This window comes from Orycteropus afer, unplaced genomic scaffold (genome assembly GCF_000298275.1).
Source record: "Orycteropus afer afer isolate SDZICR_OR568_19922 unplaced genomic scaffold, OryAfe1.0 scaffold00065, whole genome shotgun sequence".
NCBI classification, from domain to species: domain Eukaryota; kingdom Metazoa; phylum Chordata; class Mammalia; order Tubulidentata; family Orycteropodidae; genus Orycteropus; species Orycteropus afer.
This window is the reverse complement of record NW_006921652.1, coordinates 10,001,330-10,026,327: the sequence shown is the minus strand read 5'-3', so window position 1 is coordinate 10,026,327 and position 24,998 is coordinate 10,001,330. Positions and strand designations below refer to the sequence as shown.

Genomic DNA, 24,998 nt, shown 5'->3' with positions numbered 1-24,998 from the left:
AGCAGGTAGTTTCTCAATTAGTCCAAGGGCCTGGTAACAACATGTGATCATCAGCCTATATGACTATGAAACCAGAAGAACTGGATAGTGCCTGGCCATTATTGTCAACCACTTGGAGGGGGATCTATGTAGGAGATCCTGGATAGAGTAGGAGAATAATGTGGAATAAAATTCAAAATCATAAAAAAATGGAACCAGGTTCGCTGGTCTGTAGAGGCTGGTGAAACCCCTGAGACTATGTCCCCTAGCAGCCCTGCAGGTCTAGAACTGTTCCACTCCTGTGGCTTCCAGCCCAACAAAAGACAGGCATATGAGCTGAACATTTACATTAGATAGATACATGCCTTGGAGAGATCAGTCATGGGAGAATAGAAGGGCTGTGTATGCACAGGGAGATATCTTGGAGGGTAGGAGTGCATGGGAGGGGAGGACACAGGGAAGAGGTAACTATGGGGAGGAAGTGGGAAGAGAGCTATTGCATTGTGGGAGATTGCAGTCAATATCATGAGTCAAAGTGTATGTGAACTGTTGTATGGAAAATGAATTTGCTCTGTAAACTTTCACTCAAATCACAATAAAAATTTTAAAAAAGAAAAGGAGCAGGTAGTTTTTGGTATCTCTCCATGTGCACCTAAGCCTGTCACCTGGAAAGACAGCAGACAACCAGTTCTGGGTGTTCCCCCAACCTTCACCCCATCCCACCATACCCCAGGGAAGGATAGGGTGGCCACTTGGCCTGTTGTTTCCTCAGTGAAGCACACCACTTGTGAGAATTAGAGAACTTAAACAAAAAAACAAAAAACAAAAAACAACCCAAATTCACTGCCTTCAAGTCGGATCTGACTCATAGCATCCCCTTCTTGGGTTTCCAAGGTGGTATCACTACGGAAGTAGGTTGCCCAATCTTCCTTCTGAGCCCAGAATCTGAACTGAGACTCAGTGATGTGTTTGCACTGAATGTGCATCTCTTCAGAGCCTGGGGTTGACATGCAGGGTGGGACCAGGGAAGGCAGGGAGGCTCTTCTCAACCTTACCAGGCTCACCAGGCTCCTTGGCTTTTACCTCCAGCCTCCTGGTTAGCAGTCAAATGCTTTAGGCACTACACCACCAAACCAAACCAGACTCACTGCCGTTGAGCCAAACGCAACTCATAGTGAGCCCTCCTTGTGTTTCCAGGCAGTATCACTATGGAAGTAGATTGCCCAACCTTCCTTCCGGGGAGTGGCTGGTGGGTTTGAACCGCCAGCCTTCTGGTTAGCAGTCAAATGCCTTAGGCACTTAATGGTAGGCACACTACCAGAGCTCCCTTAATTCAGGCAGGGGCTTTTAATTCAACACAGGTTATTACCCAGTTTTCTGGCACTTGTTTTGCCCCATTGTCAGTCAAATAGGGCTTCTTAATGGGTCTTCCTGCTAGTGAAGAGTCCTGGCTGTTTCTGCACTGACTCCAAAGCTGAGGGCCTCCAGGAGCCCATTCCAGGGGACGCTGGACCTTGCTTCCCACCAGCCTGGTGCAAACTCTATCACACCTGCCTCCTCCCAGAGTCCTAAGACAAAAGCAAAGGCAGAGGGCAGGGGAGCAATAGCTCTCTTGAGTGCATTCTTTCCAGCAATTTAAAAGGTGACATATTGACCATGCTCCTGAGAAAACTGTGATGGAAAGACATTAGCAACATGAAAGCAAAACCCCAAGCTGGGTGGAGAAGGAGTCAAAAGAGTGATTGGCCCCCTTTTCTCCCCCCAACCCCCAGCTCCAGACTGCCAGGGCCCTACAGTAGAAGCTGACCTGCTGCTCTGAGGGAAGTGAGGAGTCTGGCCAGTGCAGAGAAGAGCAGAGCTGCAGGTGCTAACCAATCCTGTTGTCTCTCTACAGGTATCAGCCATGAAGTGTGGCCTTCTGCCTGTCTCCCATAATTCCCTGCTGGTGGGGGATATGGCCTATTATGACTTCAATGGGGAAATGGAGCAGGAAGTAGATCGAATCAACCTGCAGAAGTGCCTTGGCCCCACCTGCAAGGTTTGAATCACTTCTTCAGGGAGGTATCTTGGGGTGGAATTGTCAAAAGCCAAGGGCACAAAAGTGGCACACGTGCTCTTTGGAGAATGTTCAGAAATTGCAGGCAAACCAAAAGAAGATGATAAAAATCTCTTTATAACACTACCCTGAGATTTTGATGTACACCCCAAATATAGACACATATATTTATAAAACTCAGATTTTATAAATATATTCTCTTTTTTTCTCTTAGCAATATGCAGTAAATACCTTTGTATGCCATTAAATATTTTTATATCATTGTATTTAATTATTAAATTATCTTATTGTATGAATGACTGACTATGTTACAATTTGCCTAAACAGTTTTTCATAGTTGGACACCAGAAGGTTGTTTTCAAATTATCTCTTAATATAAACAATTGTTGTTGTCATATGCCGTCGAGTTGGCCCCGACTCATAGCAACCCCTCCTTGGGTTTCTGAGGCAGTATCACTACAGAGGTAGGATTGCCCAACCTTCCTTCTGTGGAGTGGCTGGTGGGTTTGAACGCCAGCCTTCTGGTTAGCAGTCAAGTGCCTTAAGCACTATGCTACCAGAGCTCCCAATATAAAAAATACTGTGATGAAAATCTTTTCAGCTAAGCCTTTGTGTGTGGTTGAGATGATTTCCTCAGGTTAAATTCCTAGGGAAATACATTCTAAAGCTCTTGACGCATATTGTCAAATGACCCTCCAACAAAGTTTGCCCCTTTCCCTTCGTGTTTCTACTGTATGAGAATGCTGTTCTGTGCAGTTTCCCAAAATTGAGTGTTATTACTTTTTTTTTTTTTTGTCAACTTGATAAAGAAAAATGAAGTCTCATTGCTCACCTTCAATCTAAAGACCTGTTTTATAAAGCCCATAATGGGTGCTCAGCTTAGTATGGGAAGTGCTTCTGGACCCAGCCTGGGCTGATGGACTCTTGTTCCTGTCTTTGCAAGACTCCCTCCCTGTCATTTCTCCTCTGAGTGTCCCTATGTCCCCACCTCTAAGAAGGGATGAGAGACCGCTGTTGTCCTCTCTGTGACATTCTCTGAAGCACATTTGCAGTGCCTATAGGGAGAGGAGATGTTCACATTGATGAAGTGCTACAAGGATGTGAGAGAAGAAGCATTTGTTATTTGCAAAATCTTTTGTGCCCCAGAGACATTATCTGTTTCTATTTCTTTGGTACAAGAGGGAAACAATCCAGCTGTTTTTAGCAAAGGATGTGATGTTTAGAGCCACTGTGCTCCTGCCTAGACTCCTGCAGGGCCCGATCTGACACGTGGATTTGACAGAGCTCCCAGATGGGCATAGTCTGGTTTCAGAGAGTTCTTGGGGATAAAACCAACCCAGAAAGAGAGGAGAGAGAGCAGAGAGGAGCCTGAACCTGAACCTTGGGGAGCCATGCCCTTAGTATCAATTAATTTCCTCCTGCTATCCCTCTGTCCCTGGTGGGTCAGAAATGTTGCATGAATAATGAGGACACCTGGGTTCTAGTTCAGATTCTGCCCTACTTAGCTGGAAGACCGTCTGTGTCTTTGGGCTTCTGTTTCCCCATCTGTAAAATCAATGAGTTAGATTAGAAGGTCACTATGATGTCTTTCTTGTAACTTCCTTCTTAGAGATGGTAGGGGCCTCATTGACTTCAACCCTGTGTCTTTTACAAAGCAGAGATCCAGAGAGGTGACAGGCCCTCAGTTCCTTCCACCTGCTTCTGCAGAGCCATCTCTTGGAGAACCACCCTCTTGGTTTTTGACCCCCAAGTAGACTAAGTCATAGGGAGCAAGAGATTGCTTTTGAGGTTGGACCTTGCATTGGACACAAGATAATTGCATACATGTTAACATGAACATCACCAGGTTTTTAGATCTCTAAATTCTCCAAAGAGTCCTTGGATGGTGCAAATGGTTAACGTGTGGCTGCTGATTGAAAAGTTGGGGTTGGAGTTTGTGTAGAGGCACCTCAGAAGAAAGGCCTGGTGATGTACTTCTGAAAAACCAGCCCCTGAAAATTCTATGGAGCACAGGTCTGCTCTGATGCACATGGGTCACCATAAGTTTGAATCAACTTGATACCATTTGGAAAATTCTTCAAGGCCCAAAGATCCAGACATTCCTCAGAGAAATCCATGGTTTGTTGTAGTCATGTGCCATCGAGTGACTCATAGCGACCCCTCCTTGAGTTTCCAAGACAGTGTCACTATGGAAGTAGATCGCCCAAGCTTCCTTCTGAGGAGTGGCTGGTTTGAACCACCAGCCTTCTGGTTAGCAGTCAAGTGCCTTAGGCACTATACTACCAGAGCTCCTTATGGTCTGTTTAGTCTCTCAGTTTAAAAAGGTATCTTCAGTTTTTTGGGGAGAATGATTTGGGTGAGCATCATGTGTGTGGGTAGCCTTGGGGTATTTGTTTAGGGAGAATGAGCAAGGTGTTGGTGGGAGAACCATGTCTGGGATTGGATAAAAATTGATCTAAATAAAATTAAAAATCTCTCTCTCTCCCTTGTAACTAAAGTGTGGACAGCTTGAGGCTTTAATTGCCTATTTACTCCTTTACAGATCCTGGTGCTAAGAAACCATGGAGTGGTTGCTCTAGGTGACACGGTAGAGGAGGCGTTTTATAAGATCTTCCACCTGCAGGCTGCATGTGAGATACAGGTGAGCAAGTGCCTCTGGTAAGTGAGCCCAGGCGTTAGCTCTGACAGGGGCCTATGGGCCAACATGGTGGCCCCATTGGCTGTGATTGAGGGAGTCGTTTGAGCCTTGCCATATTAAAGCACTTGCCCTGGTTCTCTGCTTTGGTACTACCTTACCCTTCTAAAGCTTTATACTTAACAATCAATTCTGCTTTTAAAAATTACCACCATTGCCTAACAACTAACATCTAACCCTTGGGGGTCAATACCCAGGACTGGGGAGCTGCCTGGACTCATCAATGGGGAAGCAGTAATAGGGCATATAGAAGCTCTTACCAGGCTCACATCTGGGGGTGTACCTGTCCCACCTAATTTGCTTGATAGGCATTGTACCGGTAATTTTTTTTGTTTGTTTGTTTTTTTGGGAGTCACAGGGATGCAAAGGCCAGGAGCATGGTCAGGTCCATAAAAAGAGTAGAGAGCAGGCCAAGGTAACTTGTTGCCATGCAGGCCTGAGCAGTCAGAGATAACCCTAAAGGGATGTCCAGGGAGCCTCTCATAAATTTTCCTGAATTGGTAAGGGAGAGGGTGAATGGGGAGTTTCAGTGATCATGGGACCACCTGGAAGAGCTGGTGGAGAAGCAGTGGGAAAGTAGACAAATCCTGCAGTTTACCAGGTAACAAGGTGGTGCTGGACAGGCCAAGCTTTTGCTCTTTTAAATGTGGCAGGTAGATCAGGGGTGAGCATGAGGCTTTGCACAGTTCTGGAGACTTGTTAATCCAACTGACCTTGGCTTGATCACTTCTAGCTTAGGCTGTATGACTTTGGCAAAAGGCTTGTCCTCTGTGAGCCTGTGTTTCCTCAGTTGTACCTGTGGGAACTGTTGTGTTGTTGTAAGGACAGTCTTTTCAGACAAGGAGTGATATATTGTTGTTGTTGTTATGTGCTGTCAAGTCAGACCCGACTCATAGTGACCCCTCCTTGGGCTTCCGAGGCAGTATCACTATGGAAGTAGATTGCCCCATCTTCCTTCTGAGGAGTGGCTGGTGGGTTTGAACCGCCAGCCTTCTGATTAGCAGTCAAGTGCCTTAGCCACTATGCTACCAGAGCTCCTAAGGAGTGATATAGCCAACAGTATTTTAGGACTCAGTTGGACATAAGGTGAGGCCAGCTGCTCCAGCATGCATCAGCTGTGCAGGGCCTGCTCCGTGTCCTGTCTGCCCTCTGCTGGCTGGTCTGGGCAGAGCAGTGCCCGGAGGAGGAACACCTGCTCTTTGGGAGTCAGTCACCCAGGGAAGAATAGGATTGGCCCAGGAGCATCACTAGTGGAAGCGTCACAAGTGGTGCCTTTTGAATAGTCATTAAAGGAATATATTGAGAGAATAGTTGTTGAGACAGTAATGAAGAGGCACCAGAGTACTTCCTTGTCTTCTCTCTAGAAGCCTTCCTGTCCCACCAGCTGGAGAAAAGCCGAAGGAGTGTGTCTGGAGGTTATCTGTCTCCATTTCCTGATACACTTTAACAAGGTCACATCAAACCAGAATAGTATGAAATTTGCCCTGGAAATAAGAGTAGTCAGAACAGGAGATGTGAACAAGGTGGACACAGGACTGAAGCAGTGCCTTTTTGATGTTACCCCCTACTTTCCCACCCTCCCAGCCAACGATGCTGGCCCTGAGCTCCAGTCACAGCCCAATGTAAGAACCTGGATGAGTCTTTGTATACACATTTTCCCTTCCCCACTTTTGAACTCTTAAGTGTCATCCATTTTCCTTTTTCAGAAGAAGCTAGCATGAGAAATCTAGTTCATGAAAAAAAAATCTCATCCCTTTGCAAAGACAGCCCAGCCATAAACATGAATGGAGAAGGATGCCTATGTGTCCCACCCACAGTGAAGTCATCTCTCTTAGGCTCTTGACCCCTAGATTATGGCCACTATGCAGTTTAACCAAAGGCAGGATGGGCATCTAGCAACTAGGGGGTGATCGAGGAGCAGAACTGCAAGCCACTGTCCCTGCCAGCCCTCCTGGCTGCTTCCCTTTGCCCTGCCCATTGTCACTCTCTTTTAAGGACTGGTTTGTTGTGATCTATTAAAGTATATCAGGGAGTGGGGGGCAGATAACCTGCAGACAAACTCCAGTGGCTTTTTTCCAGCTGATGGGACAGGAAGGCTTCTAGAGAGAGGACCAAGGCAAGCAGATAGGGAAGGAAGACAGGAAAGATTAGACCAGGGGCCATTGTGGGTTAGAGCATGTAAGAGCCAAGGTACCAGCAACCTACAGGTGCTGTCTGGATTGCAGCCCCTCAGGGGCTTTCTTTTGGAGGGGGTGGCTAACACTGAAGCTCTGTCATTGTTCCCACTGTGATCCTGGTTTCTTAGTGACCTTGACAAACAAGCAAACGTGGCTGCAGTCATTTTAGTGGTTCAAAGCTAAGAGTGTATTCAGTTCTCTTGGGGGTGATGTTCTCTTTGCTCCTCATCAGTTTGGGGTTCTAGGAAACTAGGTCATTGCCAGCTGAGAGAGGCAGCTCCTTGCTCTGGTTGCAGGCAGATTGGAAGAAACTTGGGCAATTCTCCATCTGCTACCCATCACCATGGAAACTGATGGAGGAAGAAGGAGGTGGAAAGTGGCAGCTCTTGCAAGGATGCGGGCAGTTCTCTCCCTCTCTTCTTCTCTATTAGTGACTGGTCCCCATTGGGATACTGCTTCTCCCCCTTTCGGTGTAAAACCTCAGAATGTATTTATCAAAAACATTTACATTGTATTCTTTATACTTCAGGTGCCATTCTGAGTGTTTTACAAATACTGCCTTAAATAATCCCCATGGGGTCAATAATATATATATTTTTTCATTTTACAGATAAAGAACTGAGGCACAGAGATGGTAAATAGCTGCCCAAAGTCACACAGCGAGTAATTAGAAGAGCTAGGATTAAAACCCAGGCAACCTGGCTCCAGAGTCCATGCCCTTAAGCAATGCATTGTGCTGCCTCTCCAGGGCAGTCTGGTGGGGATGCTATACATATAAGCCAGGCCCTCCCTTTAGGAAGCTGACACTTTAAGACAAGACTTCAGGTATGACCAGAGGGTAAGCCCTGAATGGGCCAGATGGGAGTCCCAGATGAGCCAGAATGTATTCACTGCCTTGGAGGCTGCATTCCCATTCCTTCAGCCTCAGTGCTAAATGTAAAGGACTTCAAAATCAGAAAACATGGCAGCAGACAGCAGAACTAGGGAAAATGAGTGATTTCAATTCAAGCAAGTCTTCTGACATTTGGACAACAGTGGAATAGGCTGCCTCCCCTAAAATGGAGTTGACCACCTTGTAGGCATAATGGACAAGGATTCTTTGGGTGGGAAGATGGAATGAATAATGTCTAAAGCTATTTCAGGAGCTCTGGTGGCACAGTGGTTAAGCACTTGGCTGCTCACTGAAAGGACAGCAGTTTGAACTCAAGAGCCACTCTGCAGAGAAAAGGTCTTGCAGTCTGCTCCCATAAGGATTTCAGATTGAGACATCCTATGGGGCAGTTCTTTTCTGACCTGTAGGGTCACTTTGAGCCAGAATTGACTCAACAACACACAACAATAATAAGGCCTATTCCAATTCAAAGCTTCAGTCACACAGGATTATCTTTGCAAGGGTGTGGAGTCATGTTTATAAGATAAAAGTGAACGCTTCCATTGGACATGCATCTTGGATGAAGAGGGTATGGAAAGTGAATGTTCTTGCCTCCTCATCACAGAATGATGAAGGCACTGGGGGAAAGTTACCTGGCTGGCCTCCAAGAAGTTTCATAGAAGGCATTTATTACTCTGGTGAATTTAATATACTCCATGGTCCATTTCACATCCTCATGAGTTCATAAAGTTCATAATTCATAAACCTGCATATGTCAACAAGCTAAATTGGATCCTTTAGTTTTCAGTAAAAAATGATTGTCACAAAAAAACCGAAACATTGAAAGTTTATAGGATCAGCGCAGTTCCCAGTTAACAAGCATGCTTACATTGGAAATCAATATTAATCAAAATGCTAAGGCACTAATGTTCGGTGCATACCACCCCTCACACCCCAATCACTCCCTGATCGACTTAAAAACCACCATATCTCTCTGTAGGGGAACGTATCCAGGAAGCCAAATCATGGCCAGTTATACCTGAGTGGTGGATATATGGGAGTAAATAGAATATACTGTTAGATGAGGATGGAATTAGAAAACAAGGGAATTGGTTAGATTGGTTTATTAGTGTCCTTCTAAATTCACCTGATATATACACATGCCTCTTGTCCTAAGAGTCGAAGTTCACTGTATGCAAACGCCTATGCCCTGTCCTCCTGGTGGAATTTTGACAATAGGGCAAAACCTCCAAGCCCCTTGGTGAAAGCAGTGTAACCCTGGCATGGGGCATGGCTGTACACCATCAACATTGTGTCCTGTCTCCTTGTTCTGGTTGTCCTGGCCTGACAATGCCTACTGTGGAGGGTTGCATTCTCTTTCTAGGCCTTTCATCCTGTCAGGCCACACTCAAATTGCACTGGCCGAGAAACCAGCCTGTTTCTTTCAAGTGACTTTAAAAAAAATTATGGAAAATATTTCAAACGCACAGAAAAATATAGAACACAATATAATAGATACCTACTACTCATTACATTAATGATCTCTGGTGGCACAGTGGTTAAGACATTTGGCTGCTAACCAAAAAGTTGGTGATTCAAACCCATCAGCCTGCTTGTGAAAGAAAGATGAGGCAGTCTGCTTCCATAAAGATTTACAGCCTTGGAAACCCTATGGGGCAGTTCTACTCTGTCCCGTACAGTCACTGTGAGTCAGAATGGACTCGATGGCAGGGGGTTAGGTTTTGGATTTTACCCACTACTTAGATTTAACAAATATTATCAGCTTTTTTTTTTCTTTAAAAGAAATAAACAAGAGTCATAGTCACCTTTTCAGCCCATTCTGATCTCATCCTCTCTCCTTTGACAGAACTAATACAATCAGAAGTTCATCTGTATTAGAGGTGACTTTTCAGTCCTTTGAATTGTGTTGTTATTAAAGTTTAACACTCATTACTTCCTTTTCCATTGTAGTCGTGAAGAACTGATGACAGGAAATAAACTACCCATACCTCTTTCCTAGAAATGGTGCATGCCCAGCAAGATGGGGACGACTCTCCTCCAGGAGGGAAGAGCCAGATGCAGCTCAGTTTCCCAGATGTTTGTGGTTCTCACACACACATTCACACCATGTGCACCTGTGCACATGCATGACCCAAGGCTCTCTCTCTCTGCCACAGGTGTCTGCACTGTCCAGCGCCGGGGGGGTGGAGAACCTCATCCTCCTGGAGCAGGAGAAGCACCGGCCCCATGAGGTGGGCTCCGTGCAGTGGGCGGGGAGCACCTTCGGGCCCATGCAGAAGAGCCGGCTGGGGGAGCACGAGTTTGAGGCCCTCATGAGAATGCTGGACAACCTGGTGAGTCTCTTGTTCTTATCCTTCCAGACCGGTCTGGTGAGGCTTAGTCCCCAGAACCAGTCAGCTGGGGACTGTCTTTAGGTGGCCATGAGAACTGTCAGCATCATGGTCAAGATGTTGAAGCCTCATTGATTGAGGATTTGAGTTAGAATTTGTAGTCATTCAAATAGTGGTTAAGTTTTCTTTTGCCACCCCTTCTGAAAGCTGCATCCACAGGATTGTCATTCTACTTCAGAGTGCTCTTTGGAGAAGGGGTAGGGGGAGATATTGGCTGGTACTAGAAATAGAATTGAGTAAATATCAGAAACAAAGAGTTTCTCGTATATTGTGGCTTAGTTCACTTCCCTTATGTAGTTTGCTCTGCTCTGCCTGGTTTTCAAATCTCACGACTTTAACACAGAAAGCACATATTACCACTAATTTCCTTATCCCTGGTCATTAGCATTATAATGATATTCTATTGTAATAAGTGAATGAATCATTCAATCATGTAAGAGTTCATTGGCATGTGTTAGGAATAAAACTCTTACTCTCACTGCCGCCGAGTTGGTTCCAACTCATAGCGACCCCTCCTTGGGTTTCCGAGGTGGTATCTCTATGGAAGTAGATTGCCCCATCTTCCTTCAGAGGAGTGGCTGGTGGGTTTGAATTGCCAGCCTTCTGGTTATCAGTCAAATGCCTTAGGCACTACAGTTCTTTAACAGAAATAAGAAAAATTCAAGACAGTCTTCCTTCTTCTAGGAGTTAACAGTTTAGTTGAAGATATGAGATACAAACAGGAGACAAATTGAGAGGAAGAGGAAAAGATATGAGGAGCTAATTGCAGAAAGAGACTACGACTTCTTTGATTTCTCAGAGAGAAGTGAAAGATGAAAACTATTTTTGTAACATTTTTATATATTATTAGTTTTCCCCATCCTCATCTACCACTTTGACCATCTTTACTGTGTCTGAGTCATTACCACGTTTTCTCCCCGTCTCCAGTTCCTCTAAATCATCATCTGCCCCTAGTACCAAGATGACCAGACTGACCAAGGGTCAGTTTATGATGATGAAGGATACAACCCACAGTGAAAATACATCTCATTAACATTTGTGTGCTGAGTACTGTACCCCTAAATAAAGCACCAGGATCAGATGGCTTCATGCAGGAATTCCTTCAGACCTTTAAGAAGTAAATAACTCCTATGCTGTTTAAACTGTTTTAGAGAAGAGTGAAAAGAAAAAGACCAACCACAACAATTATAACGTATTTAGGCCAATCAGCTTTGAATTCTGGTAGAAGACGTTGCATGAAAACTAGCAAATGGTATCTGGCAAAATGTTAGAATAATAAAACAAAATAATCAAATGAAGGTTTATTTCTGGTAGTTAAGGATAGTTCATTATTATAAAACTTTTAAATAGATTTCATATTAACAAGCCAAAGGATAAAAACCTTTTGATCTTAATAAATACCAAAAGGTACTTGATATAAATTCAACATCAGTTTACAAGAGTTATATCTGTTTAAAAGAACAGAGGAATACTTATTTACCATGATTAAATGACTTTTCTCAAAACAAAGAGCCAGTGTCATGGCGAAACCCTGGAAGTATTTTCATTAATCTTTGAAACAAAACAATGATTCCTGCTCTCAGCATTATTATTTTTCTTAGAACTCAGTCCAATATAGTCTGGTTTAGGAATAGAGGTGTAGATATTAGAAGAAGGACTTGTGACCTAACCCCTGTGGAAAACGTTCTACTCTGACACATGCACGGTCGCCAAGAGTTGGTGTCAACTTCACAAGAACAGTTTTTTTTAATAAATATTGGAAAGGAGTTGAAATTACTGTTCCTTAGAGATATGGTTACATGTCTAGAAAGTCTAAAATAATCAGCTGAAAAATATTAGAAATAATAAAATATTAGAAATCTAATAAATGTTAGAAATAGTAAGGTAGCCAGTTATTAAAATATATACAAAAATCACTAGCTTTGTTGTATCTTAAGTCACCTACTTAGAAAATATAATAATGGGAGGAAATAATCTCATTTGCAAATGAGGAAAAGTCATAAATTAAGCAGAATCCATATAAACAAAACTGTAAAATTTACCAACAGACAGCAGAGAAAAGCTGAAATCAGTGCAAAGCTATAACTTATTCATGGTTAGAAAATCTCAATGGGTGAAGAGGTTCTGTAACCACCTCCACTCCCCACCAATTAATCTATACACTCAATGTGATTCCCCCAAAATGGGAAAGAGTGTAAGGACTTAACAAAATGCTCGTCCAAGAAAAATTCAGAATGGCTAAGAAGATCCTAAAAAAAAGAAGAGTAATTAGGGATACTTGTTCCACCACACAGGAAAGTGTTATAAAGCTTTGGTCATTAAATAGTGTAACCATAGTGCAGAATATACAGGCAGATCAGTGGGACAGCTTAGGGAATCTAGAAATAGATTCAAGGACACATGAGAATTTAGCATATGATACATATCAGTGGGAAAAAGATAAGACTATCAGGCATTTGGGAAATAAAACTAAGCTGAATTGCCACCTCATTCCTTTCAGTGAAATACATCCCTGATGTATAAAACATTTAAGCATAAAAGTGCAGTCATATAGATATTAAAAAATATAAATTCATATTTTTGAGAATTTTGGATTGGGGAAGACCTTGTCAAGCATGGTAGGAAAAGTCTGAAATCAAGGTGACCACATTGACCGATACAATTACATTAAAAAATTCAAAATTTCCATTTCTATAAACCACTCTCCTTACATAAACAAGGTTAATGGGCAAACTGTGAGAGAAAAGTATTTGCAATATTTGTGACAGTCAAAAAATTACTATCCTTAATATACAAAGAGATATTACAAATCAGTGTGAAAAAGATAAATATTTTAATAGAAAAACAGGCCAAGAACACAAATAAATAATTTGTAAAGGAAGAGATTCAAGTAGAATTTAAAATATCAAATTTTATTAGTAATCAAAAAAAGAGCAAAAAAAATTGCAGTTTTACTTTTAAGCTGTCTGCTTGCAATATATATTTTAAATATCTAGATAATATTCAGTGTGGAAAAGAAGAAAGAGAACTTGGAACTCAAACACCGTTGGTAGAAACATAAATTGGCTCGACATTTTGAGAAGATGGATATGATATGTATACAACACTTAAAATGTAATTTTAATTTGACCCAGCATTTTAATTCTAGGAATTTATCCCAAGGAAAGAATCATTCAATTAACTAAATTAAAATGTATAAAGCTGTTCATTTCAGAGTTGTTTATAATATTCAAACAAAGTGGCCCTCAGGATATTGGTTAGGTAAATTATGGTATGTCCACTCATTGGAATACTGTGCTATGTGTTCTTTCTGTAGATTCAAACACAGCAACAATCATGATGACTGCACAGGACTGGAAACCTTTGGTTCAGCTACACATAAGGTTGCCATGAGTCAGAGTCAATATGATGGCAACTAACAACAGCATGTATTGATAGGTTCAGTAACATGGAAGAATCTCCAAAACACATTGAAGAGCTAGCTAAGCAGCTTATAAAGCAGCTTATGTAGAATAGCGCCATTGATACACATTTATGTGTATTTGCATACATGGACAAATATATTTATGCATAGAGAGCTAACTGGAAAGATTTTTAGTGATTGTCTTGAGGTGAGATTTTGCATAAAACGTACATTTTTCTTTATGCTTTTCCATATTGCTTAATTTTTCTATATGAGTCTGTATTTTCTTTATAATCAGAAAAATTATTTAATGCTATTTTAATTTAAAAAAAAAAAGAAGGAGACGACAGGCAGAACAGCATCTGCTCTGGCTGCTGCCAGGCTGCCTGTACATTTGCTGTTGCTGAGGAGAAGTCAGCTCTGCCTCTGTGGGGTGTGGTCCCACTCGGGAGACAGGCATGTTCTTGAGTCAGATTTGGGGGTTACAAGAAGGAAATAGTTAAGAAGATTGGGAGGTGAAGAAGGGCGGAGGTGACCATTGGAATCACCAGCCTTCTGGTTAGCAGTCAAATGCCTTAGGCACTGTGCCACCAGAGCTCCCCAATAATCTGGGAAGCTTTAAAAATCTTATAGCCTGGGCTATACCATTTAACAACCAGTTAATAACCATCTCGGAGATAAGACCCTGGAATTACACATTTTTAAAGCCTTCTAAGGGATTCTACTGTATAGCCAAAGTTGAGAACCACTGAGCCTGATGAGGGGATGAAGTTCTGTGTGGGTAAAGAGCTCTGGCCGGCTGGCCTGTGTGGTTCCAGGGATTGTCTTAGCTCTGATCAGTAGACTTGATGGGTGTGGAGAAAGGGAGGGATGGGGGCCTGTTTTAGTTACCTAAGGAGCTCCGGTGGTACAGTGCCTAAGGCATTTGACTGTTAACCAGAAGGTTGGTGGTTAAACCTTCCAGCTGCTCCATGGAAGAAAGATGAGGCAATCTTCTTCCGTAAAGATTTACTGCCTTGGAAACCCAATGGGGGTTGCTATGAGTCTGAATTGACTCAATGGTACTGGGTTTGGTTTTGGGATTTTTAGTTACCATAGTGCCTAAGGCATTTGACTGCTAACCAGAAGGCTGGCGGTTCAAACCCACCAGCCACTCCTTGGAAGGAAGGTTGGGCAATCTACTTCCATAGTGATACTTCCTCGGAAACCCAGGGAGGGTCACTATGAGTTGGATCCGACTCCACAGCAGTGAGTTTCGTTTTTGGTTTATGGTGGTATAGTGTCTAAGGCATTTGGCTGCTAACCAGGAGGCTGGCGGTTGAAACCCACCCAGCACCTCCTCGGAAGGAAGGCTGAGCAACCTACTTCCATAGTTATATGGCCTCAGAAACCCAAGGAGGGGTTGCTATGAGTCACATTCAACTCCACGGTACAGCGTACGCTGCCCTAACAAAAATACCCAAATTGTTCCTTCCCTTTGGTCCCTTTTATTGATTGAATTATGTCCCCTAAAATATGTGTTGAATTTCTGACCCTTGTATCTGTGGATGTGATCCTGTTGGGAAATAGAGTGACTTGAAAGAACAGAAATTTATTTTCTTACACTTTTGGGGGCTGAAAATCCAAATCAGAGTCTTAGCCATGTGGATTCCTTCCTTGTCGGTAGCCTCAGGCATTCCTTTGCTGGTAGATGATCCTCACATGCCATCTGTCTTCCTCCTGTGTGTGTGTGTGTGTGTGTCTCTGTGTCATCTCTGCTCTTTTTATAAGTCAGAACGGATCCACCCTACACTGGTACAGCCTCATTAACATAACAAAATAAAAACCCTGTTTCCCAACAGGATCACATCCACAGGTACAGGGGTCAGAAAATCAACACATATTTTGGGGGACACAATTCAATCAGTAACAGGGACCAAGGGGAAGGAACAACTTTGAGATATACCAGCCCGCTAGAAGCCCTGGTTATATTCTGTAGATTCTACTTTAAATTGAGTTCTTCACATGGAAGGGAACAGTGTGTGTGTGTGCACGCGCACACACATATGCGCATCAGACCATTTCCCCTAACATCAGGGGCTTTATTTTTTGTCCTTTTTAGGGTTACAGAACAGGCTACACATACCGCCACCCCTTTGTTCAAGAGAAAACCAAACACAAAAGTGAGGTGGAGATTCCAGCCACAGTCACGGCCTTTGTGTTTGAGGAGGATGGCACCCCGGTTCCCATGCTGCGGCAGCATGCCCAGAAACAGCAGAAGGAGAAGACCCGCTGGCTCAACACCCCCAACACCTACCTGCGGGTCAACGTGGCTGACGAGGTCCAGAGGAGCATGGGCAGTCCCCGGCCCAAGACCACAGTAAGGAGAGGGGACCAGGAGGCTGGGGAAATCCAGGACACATGGGGTGCAGAGGGAGAGCTGGGGTCCATTTTGTGGAATTAACAGCTATAAAACAGGCAAATCTCCCCTGGGTCTGGGTTAGTAAATTTCCTCTTAGAGCTTCCTACTGGTTATTTGGGAGCCCACTGTGCCTTTGACTGCCTCTTTCTTGAACCTCTGCTTCATGAGCGTTTGGGTCTGAGGAGCAGATTTCTCCAGAGGAGGGCTAGACCAGTTTTCTCCCAGCAGTATAAAACCCAGGAGCCATTGGTTTCTGCTTCTTGCTCCCCATTCAGAGGGGCCTTCTGGGAAATCAGGAGCTGTAGTTGAGAATTGGGACAACACATCTGATGTAAATCCAGGAGGTGGACAGGATGTTCATTTCTGTTAAGTTATAGTTTCCTCCCTCCCTTCTTCCCTCTCTCTCCCCTTTGTCTTCCCTTCTTCCCTCCCTCTCTCCTTCCTTCTCTATCTCTTTCCTTCTTTCTCTCCCAACCACCTTCTCTCCCTCTCTTTCCCTCTTTCTCTCTTACATACACCCTGACATTCAGTACAAGTTTTCATTGACATAAACGTAATTGGCAACTAGAGCCCTTGCGTGGTGCATTTAGCCTGCTTGCCTGTGGTTGGCTGCTAATTGAAAGATTGGAGGTCTGAAACTACCCAGAGGTGCCTGAGAAGAAAGGCCTGGTGATCTATTTCTGGAAAATCAGCCATTGAAAACCCTATGGAGCACAGTTCTACCCCAGCACATGTGGTGTTGCCATGAGTAAGAATCAACTCAATAGCAACTGGTTAGCTGGCAGCCAATAGAACAGCTCTTCATAAAAAATGAAGCCCTGCAGATTTCAATCATGAGTCATCTAATACTGAAGCACAAGTGGTTGCCTGTCTGTCACAGCTGGTTACCAAGGTTTGATCCCTGCTCTCTAGTGTTCTTCAAGGCTGACCATCGATTGGCCTGAAGGCCTCCTTTGGCAGATTGGTTACTTGTGGCCCATTTCTGATCTGAAAGTCTGCTATCAAAGAGGCCCATGAGGAGAAGACATCTCTGTGTAGACTTCTGACTTTCCAAGTTGGCCGGGTGGGCCCCAGGGCTCACAGTGTGACCACTGGGGGACTGTGTGGGCCTTGTTCCTTTGCCTTACCCAGCTCACTTTGTGTTTGTTCAGTGGATGAAGGCTGATGAAGTGGAGAAATCCAGCAGTGGCATGCCTATACGGATCGAAAATCCAAACCAATTTGTGCCTCTCTATACTGACCCCCAAGAAGTGTTGGACATGAGGAACAAAGTGAGTGGGTCTGCTCACCTCACCATCCCTTCTGTCACAGGGGGTGACTCACATCTTGCAAACGTGAGCTCAGTTTTCCAACATCCCAGATTCCTCATGTGGGAAAGAAACCACCATTTATTGACCCTGTTCCAGGCATCATGCTTATGTAGTCCTTAGATAACACTCTTATATTAGGGGTGCTTGCTTTACACATGAGATGTGTCCTAAAGCTGCCCACAAACCAAATTTTTATTAATTTGGCGCTATTTTCCTTTTGGTTTATTTTCAAGATTTCCAAAGTCCTTTATTTTGTTTTCTGTAGTTTCCCTTATAGTTCACTCACTGATATTTCTAATGTTACTTTAAAAACTTAAATTGTAGCAGATCATCTTCACTATGCCCCATAAGCTCACAGAACAGTATTTCAATGTGTGATCCAAGGACCACTTGCATGTTTCAAATGCAGACTCCTAGGCCACACCCTTCAGAGATGTAATAGATGTGGGATGGCCCCAGGAATCTGTTTGTAAACAAATTCTTAGGCATATTAAAAATTGAGAGCCACTCCCTCAAGGATCTAATCTGTCTGGCTTCATTCTTTATCTGTTACAATTCTCTTCTCAGGGTTCATGACATTATGGTGTTTTAAATAAATTATTCATTCACTCTGAAAAAGACATGGAGATGTCTTGAGCTGATTCGTTGTGTTAGAAATAGAGGGGACAGGCTCCCACACAATGGAGGACCTTTCTGGGTCACAGTCACTGGCCACAGCAGACACTAGCATGCCCTGGGAACACCCTGTCCCCCACCCCACCTCTGACACTTAAGAGGTAGCTCACAATCCCCTTACCCTCTCCACACAGATTCGGGAACAAAACCGGCAGGATGTGAAGTCAGCAGGACCTCAGTCCCAACTCCTGGCAAGCGTCATCGCCGAGAAGAGCCGGAGCCCGGTACAGCAGAGGCCGCCCCTGTCTGGAGGGGACACATGCTTGCCTTCTGGGTCTGCAGCGCCCGGGGCTGGGCAGCAGGACCCCTGAGTCCTCATGCCTATCTTCCCCTGTGCTTTTGCTACAAAACTGAGGTCCACCTCACAGGGGTGTTGTGAGGACCAGGGACAATGTCTAATCGCCCTTTGGGCACTAGGTGGGAGGAGCAGCAGCCCAGCCTGCCCAGTGATGCTGGCTTCCATGGCCCCTTCTACCATGGAACTCTGCTTTGCCTGACATTAGTATTGTGCAAAGTGGAGACTCACAGGGCTTGTAGCTGGTGGCTCCTCGGTGCTCCCGGCTTGACCCTCCCCTGCGTGCTTCTGACCTCTATGTGTGGAAATGGCATCAGGCCATAGCTTTAGGAAGATTCTCTTGCAGTCACAGAGGGCAGGCATGCATATGAGGACTGGTGCTTCAGCAACAGGGGAAGGGGCAGTTGCCCACACAAACCCACATAGAGTTGGAGAGTAGAATGCTATTATCTTAATTCTTGAAATAGAACAGTTTTTGTCTGGTGCTTAGCAAAAAGGGTGAAGATCAGAATCCTGGCTCATGTTTGAAATCATTGCTACTCATGGCAACAGCATGGTATTTTCCTTAGCAGTAAGAAGAGGGGAAATGTTGTTCTCTGCAGAGCAAGTTGAGATCAGGTTGCAGCCCACGAGGTGGGCACCCACTAGCAGGATAAGTGTGAAGACTATCTCATTGCACCCACCTCTACCCCACCTCAACTCCTCAAGATGGGGAACACTGACTGAGCAACAGGGTCAAGGGTAGAAATAGTCCATGATACTGGGGGAGGTAAGAGTTCAATGCAATGAGCAAATGTGTTGAAAACACTACTATTAGGACCAAGTACTATCTTTGGAGCCTTTCTTGGGATCCTGGTCTTGGATTCTCCCTTTGAACTCTATGCAACTGATTCATTAAGATAAGCCCACTGCTGCCTCCCTTTTGGAAGGAATCCATGGGCCCTTCCTCAGAAGACCTGGCAGGCAGGGCCAGGAGGCCTGGAGAGCATAGTGGGGGCCAGGTGCTCAGACTTCAGAGAGAGAGAGGTTCACCTCCTGTCAGGGTCATTTTCCTTTGCTGTTCCTTAGCCTGAGAGCAGTGGATGCTCCAACAGGATGGGAAGGGCCAAGATGAGGATGCTAAATTAGGAAAAAGGGCTCTGAAGGCTAAATATTTCATGCCTATCTTAGACTAGAGGGGCCAAACAATCTCTGGAAGCTCATAAAAGGTCTAGCTCATGAGTGCCCATATCCACTTTTCCATGAAAGTGGCAAAAAACAAAAACAAATAATGCCATTGTCCTCTCAGGGACCTGCAGTATGGGTGAACTGGAGATTCCCAGTTCAGGACCTTGGCCCTCTCATAATTTAGGACCATGCACAAAACAGGACTAACGGTTTGCACTGAGAATGCTGGCACCGCTGTGTATTTTACATGTGATTTAATGCTGTGTGTTGTGGCCTGCACTGCTGTTGGGGGGTGGGCAGGGGCAATGGTGGGATATGCCGGCATGAAGCTTGCTTGAGCCAATGCTGTGCCTGCGAGGCTTTGGCTGATGACTTTGGGCCACTGACTGTATTTGCATAGTGATTAATGGCTTGGAAGTGTCCATAGAAGGGACTACAATAAAGGTGTGTCTTCTTTATGTTTGGGAACATCCTTTGGTTTTATTTCAGGGGCAGAGGGTGGACCCTTGCATTCATCCAGGCAGTTGCTAAGAGTCTGGGTCTGGGGATGAGGTAGCCATGGGGAGGAGTGAACAACCCCTACCCCAAGGCCCTGAGCTGTTTCCAAGGAGCTGCATGCCACGCTCACTGTCCCTAGCAAGACCATTGGCAGCCACATGAGTCTGAGAGGAAGCTGAGCCTGGGCCCTGCCCATGGCGTTCCGAGAGCGACATGCACTCTGTGGTTAACTTTCAGTCGACAGAGAGCCAGCTGATGTCCAAGGGTGATGTGGATACCAAAGATGACTCAGAGGAGACCGTGCCCAACCCCTTCAGCCAACTCACCGACCAGGAGCTGGAGGAGTACAAGAAAGAGGTGGAGAGGAAGAAACTAGAGCTTGACGGTAAATGACCTGGGAGGAGGAGAGCATCCCCCTTTCAGCAGTCTCCCAGGGTGGAGGGGAGGGGGCAGGAGCACCCAAACAGGGAGCAGAGCAAGCCAGCAGGTACTGATGCGGCCCTCCATCATCCTGTGGCCTGAGAGGACAGCCTCTCTGAGCCTCAGTGTTCTTAGTGGTCAAGTTCAGTTACTAGTACTTAAGGTCCTGTTTGCTAAGATGGTAATCAGTTTATGCCTGTTGTCCCTATGTAATTATTCATAGTGCACCTTTCACCTCAAAAGAGTCTAATAAGATGAGACAAAAGTGTCCCAAAAGTGGAGAAGAAATCACAGTCACCCTTTTGATCAATAGCTACCTGGTAGGAGAGTCCTGAAATAAAGCAGGATAATACATTTAGAAAAGTAAAACAAAACTCTATGAAGCCCAGAGGCAATAATTATTTGCCTATAGCCACACAGTGTGTAAGAGAAGCAGTATGAGTATCAGGTCTCTTGGTTGTGGATAGTGTGCTTTTCTCTAAACTGGAAAATCTGCTGGTCTGTGCAAGGGCAAGGTCTTGCTTTCACTCTTAGACTACAAACTCACACTTATGCCTGACCCAGTGGTCTTAAAAAAAAACAAACAAAAAAACCCCTCAAACTTGCTTTTCAACTCTGCTTTCATCAGTGTTTCGTTTCACACGATGTGGAAAGCTCCAGAATCCTGGGTTTTCTAGAATGCTCAGTACATCCACCATTCACTGTAGGTTTGAAAACTGAAAAGTTTAAACATAGCTGGAAGCATAGATGTGGTAAATACTTAAGGAACTTTCCATCTGCTGCAATTACTGCACACTTGTTCAACATTCATGGGGGATGCAGAGGTCAAGAAGACACAGTACCTGTCCTTGAGGAGCCTAAATTCTTGTAAGGATGCTGGAAGAAATCACTAGCCTTTTCTAGAAGGTTGAACTTATATACACCTTATATACACATATAGAAGCCAGTGGATGACTAAGAACTCAATAGCTTAGGAAAGGGAGAGGTTCTTGTGGACCAGGGTAGGTGGTTTGGTATAGGGGTGGCGTGGGGACATGGGGATGAGAATGGAGTTGGTCCTTTAAAAATAAGCAGGGTTGAAAGGAATGGGAAGAGTCATCAGGGCAAGAGAAGAGGCCTAATGAACAAAACCACAGGGAATGTGTGCAGGGGAGGAAGCCGAGGAAGGTCCTAGCTCATGGAGCAAGAGGTAGGTATTTTTAAATAGAGTGGGATGGATGGACCTTCTTTTCAAATTACTGTTGATAGTATTATGTAATGTGGTGGTGGTATGTGTTGTTGGCATTTTCCGGAGGTGGAGGTGGCAGTTGCATTAGAGGAAATGAAAAGATCATCAAGGTCCTGCCCCATTGCCCTCTTGAATGTAACCAGCAGTCTTGCCTCAGAGGAATAGGTCCAACCTGCTCCTTGGACACTGGTTCTTGACTCTAACCAGATATGCTTGCCACAGAGATAGGGCCCATGCATCACACACTCCAGCAACACTTTCCCTCAGTTTTTGCAAAGGAATTAGTTCATCAAACTATTGGAATGTAATGATGCAGCAGCCAGGTTAAAAAGTACCCATCCTAGCTTATCAAGGGAGCTCTGGTGGTGTAGTGCCTAAGGCATTTGACTGCTAACCAGAAGGCTGGCGGTTCAAACCCACCAACCATTCCTTGGAAGGAAGATTGGGCAATCTACTTCGTAGCAACACTGCCTTGGAAACCCAAGGAGGGGTAGCTATGAGTCAGAACCAACTCTATGGCCCTGAGTTTGGTTTGTTTAAAAAACAGTCTTGGGGGATATCGTCCTTACATCGAATTTCCCTTAGCAGCCACTTCTTGCCAGAGGACATGGATATATTTCTTCTTTCCTGGGCAGGGCCCTCATGGCTCTATCTAGCCTTTTCTTGCTTTCATGTTCAATCCTCACTTACCTGCCTCTTTTTGGTTAGTAGCCAAGTACATAACTGTACCATCCAGAGACTTAGCCAGTGAAAATTCTGTGGTCACATAGGATCACAGTGGTTGGATCCTCAACCAATCATGGGGATGATGCAGGACCAGGCAACGTTTTGTTCTCTTGTCCATTTAGTCATGAGTCAAGGGTAGACTCTACAACAGCCACGACAACAACAACATGTAGCTAATTTCAACCAGAAAGTTCATTATCAGCCAGGAGACATAATGACCAAGTAGAAAAAAGCAATTTTTACAAAAATATTCTCTGTTGCTATGTCCTCTAGTGGACTGCTATCCTCGGATGGTTTTCTGTATTTTCAGGAGAGAAAGAAATCATCACAGAAGGGCCTGGATCACCTACGAAGTCTGCACCTACCTCTCCAGTGCAGACTCCAGCAAAGTCAGAGATGAAGAGCCCTGTGGTGTCTCCATCCAAGACTTTGGAGGGTGAGTCAGCTGAGCGGGCAGGATGGGAGCAAGTCACATCCACAGGCCGCAAAAGGTGTTTGTGGGGAAGGCAGGGCAGATATGCACACTGAAGAGACTCTGTCTTTAAATAGGCCTTGTCCCCAACCTTAACAGTTTCCCCTCTGCTACTGCTACCCAAAAAAAGAAAAAACCCACCAAAGTCATTGCCATCAAGGTGACTCCAACTCATAGCGACCCCCATTGGGTTTCTGAGGCAGTAAATCTTCACGGAAGTAGATTGCTCAGTCTCCTTTCATGGAGTGGCTGGTGGGTTTGAACTTCTAACCTTCTAGTTAGCAGTCAAATGCCTGAGGGAGTCTGAAATTTGGGTTACCAATTTTAAGCTTGTTTCAGTCACATGTTAAGACAGTTCACCTTACTAAGTTAATTAAGCCCAGCCTAAGCAATGATGCATAAGTCGACATTGACCCACAGCCCCTCACCTCTAACTCACATCAGGCTGGCTGATGGGCCTTTCTAGATGCACTACCCCATTCTCAGACTTTGGTGTGCTTAGAAATCACCTGGGGCATCTTGTTAAAAGTACAGACTCTGATTTAGTAGGTCTGGGTAGGGCCTGAATTTCTGCTTTTGCAACAAGCTTCCAGGTGTGGCTGGTGATGATGTCATTCTTGATCTTGGCTGCACAGTGCATTTACCTGAGGAGATTTAGGAACTATTGATGGCGACTTCTCGATTTCTCGGGCCCCTCTCAGGGACCCGTGAACCTCACCCAGGCCCCTCTCAGGAACACGTGAACCTCGCCCAAGTCCCTCTCGGGGACCCATAAACCTCGCCCCGGGAGCGCAGAATAAAAACTTCTCTTTAACCGCGCCCCCCCCCCAAAAAAAAAGAACTGTTGATGCCTGGCTCCCACCCTCAGTAGTTCTGAGTTAAATTGAATGTGTGTGTGTGTGTGTGTGTATTTGGATGGATGGTTTGTAACCTGAATATTTAAGACCTCTCCAGCATAATCTAACATGGCCAGGTCAAGGACCACTACATTAAAGAGATACTAGTTTAGAGAGCTGAGCTCTAGGCCCAGCTGCTAACTGTAGCAAATTATTTAACCTCTCTGTGCCTCAGTTTCCTCATCTGTTAAATGGGGCTATTATTAGCCCCATATATTAATATAGTCCTTTTTTAAGGTTGTTAAGTGTGTAAGGGAAACTGTAGAAGAAAGCTTACTTTGAATGAATAAAAGCATGATTTAAATGTAAGATCTAAGTATAGTTATGAATAATGTAACCATGGGGTGGATAATAATACTGTTACAGTCTGTAACCACCTGGGTCATAAAAATGTCTCTAATATGCTCTTGGAATCACTCCCGAGTATGAACACTCTGCCCCTCAGCCTCCCAGGGAGGGTGTACCACCATGCAGGTAACAGCCTTTCAGTGGCCCATTAAAGTCTTCTGGGAAGAATGACCACATATGTGGACTCCGGTAGAATTCCCCAGCCCCTGAGCTCCTGCATGCACCAAGTGTTACGTTAAGTACAGGCCCAGCATTGCCAGAGGAAACACATCTGCTTGAGGCCAGAGCCCCAAGTGGATGTCCCCAACTGTGTGTGTGCTCATTGTGTCTCATCATGGTGTTGTCAACTTGTCTCCACAACGTCTTCCTTTCTCTTCCCATTTGTGCCTTCATCAAAGGAGTTTCCTCCGATTGTGAATACTTGTCTATGTAGTAAGTATAGAGAGGCTGTTTACTAACTCACTCCAACCCGTGCAATTGGGGGAGGGAGGACTTTTTCAAAAGAAATCTATTTCTCCCCATTTTTTTTTTTTTTCCTTTTGCAACTCACAGCTCTGCCTTTGGAAGGTTTCCTGGCTATAAGATTCACCAACAGTCCCGTATGTGCTATGCATGGTGAGGCTTCCCTCTGAGGGACATGCACAAATACACACACCCCCACATACACACACACCAGAAGCAACAATTCTCCACAGTGAATGGCACTGGGGCCAGCTCCTGGGTACTCCCTGAGCCAGAGGGCTTATGATCCTCAGCACTACACCTCCAGCTCTGTTCCTAATGCATGGGTCCCTTGGAGGAGCCCATGACCGCTTCTGAGGCTGTGGGCCAGAGGCTGAAGGCTCTTAGGGACCAACTGTCTTCTAGAGATGTGTAGAGGGTCTGGCCTGACTCTAGCCTTCAGCAGCATGTGCAGCTGTAGGGCTGAGGAGGAGGCCGATAGCAGGAGTGGGACTGGGGATGGCAATTC

The 24,998-nt window shown here is 44.8% G+C and overlaps 1 protein-coding gene across 1 annotated transcript in view; it reads left to right on the top strand.

Annotated features, from left to right (window-relative positions):
- Window positions 1-24,998, top strand: part of ADD2 (adducin 2) — a 50,334-nt gene that overhangs the window by 16,894 nt on the left and 8,442 nt on the right. The window contains exons 6-13 of the mRNA XM_007940109.2: window positions 1,874-2,017; window positions 4,578-4,676; window positions 9,956-10,132; window positions 15,694-15,951; window positions 17,145-17,264; window positions 18,113-18,202; window positions 20,176-20,323; window positions 22,623-22,748. Coding sequence (XP_007938300.1) covers window positions 1,874-2,017; window positions 4,578-4,676; window positions 9,956-10,132; window positions 15,694-15,951; window positions 17,145-17,264; window positions 18,113-18,202; window positions 20,176-20,323; window positions 22,623-22,748 — 1,162 coding nt within the window. The remainder of the gene's footprint in view (window positions 1-1,873; window positions 2,018-4,577; window positions 4,677-9,955; window positions 10,133-15,693; window positions 15,952-17,144; window positions 17,265-18,112; window positions 18,203-20,175; window positions 20,324-22,622; window positions 22,749-24,998) is intronic.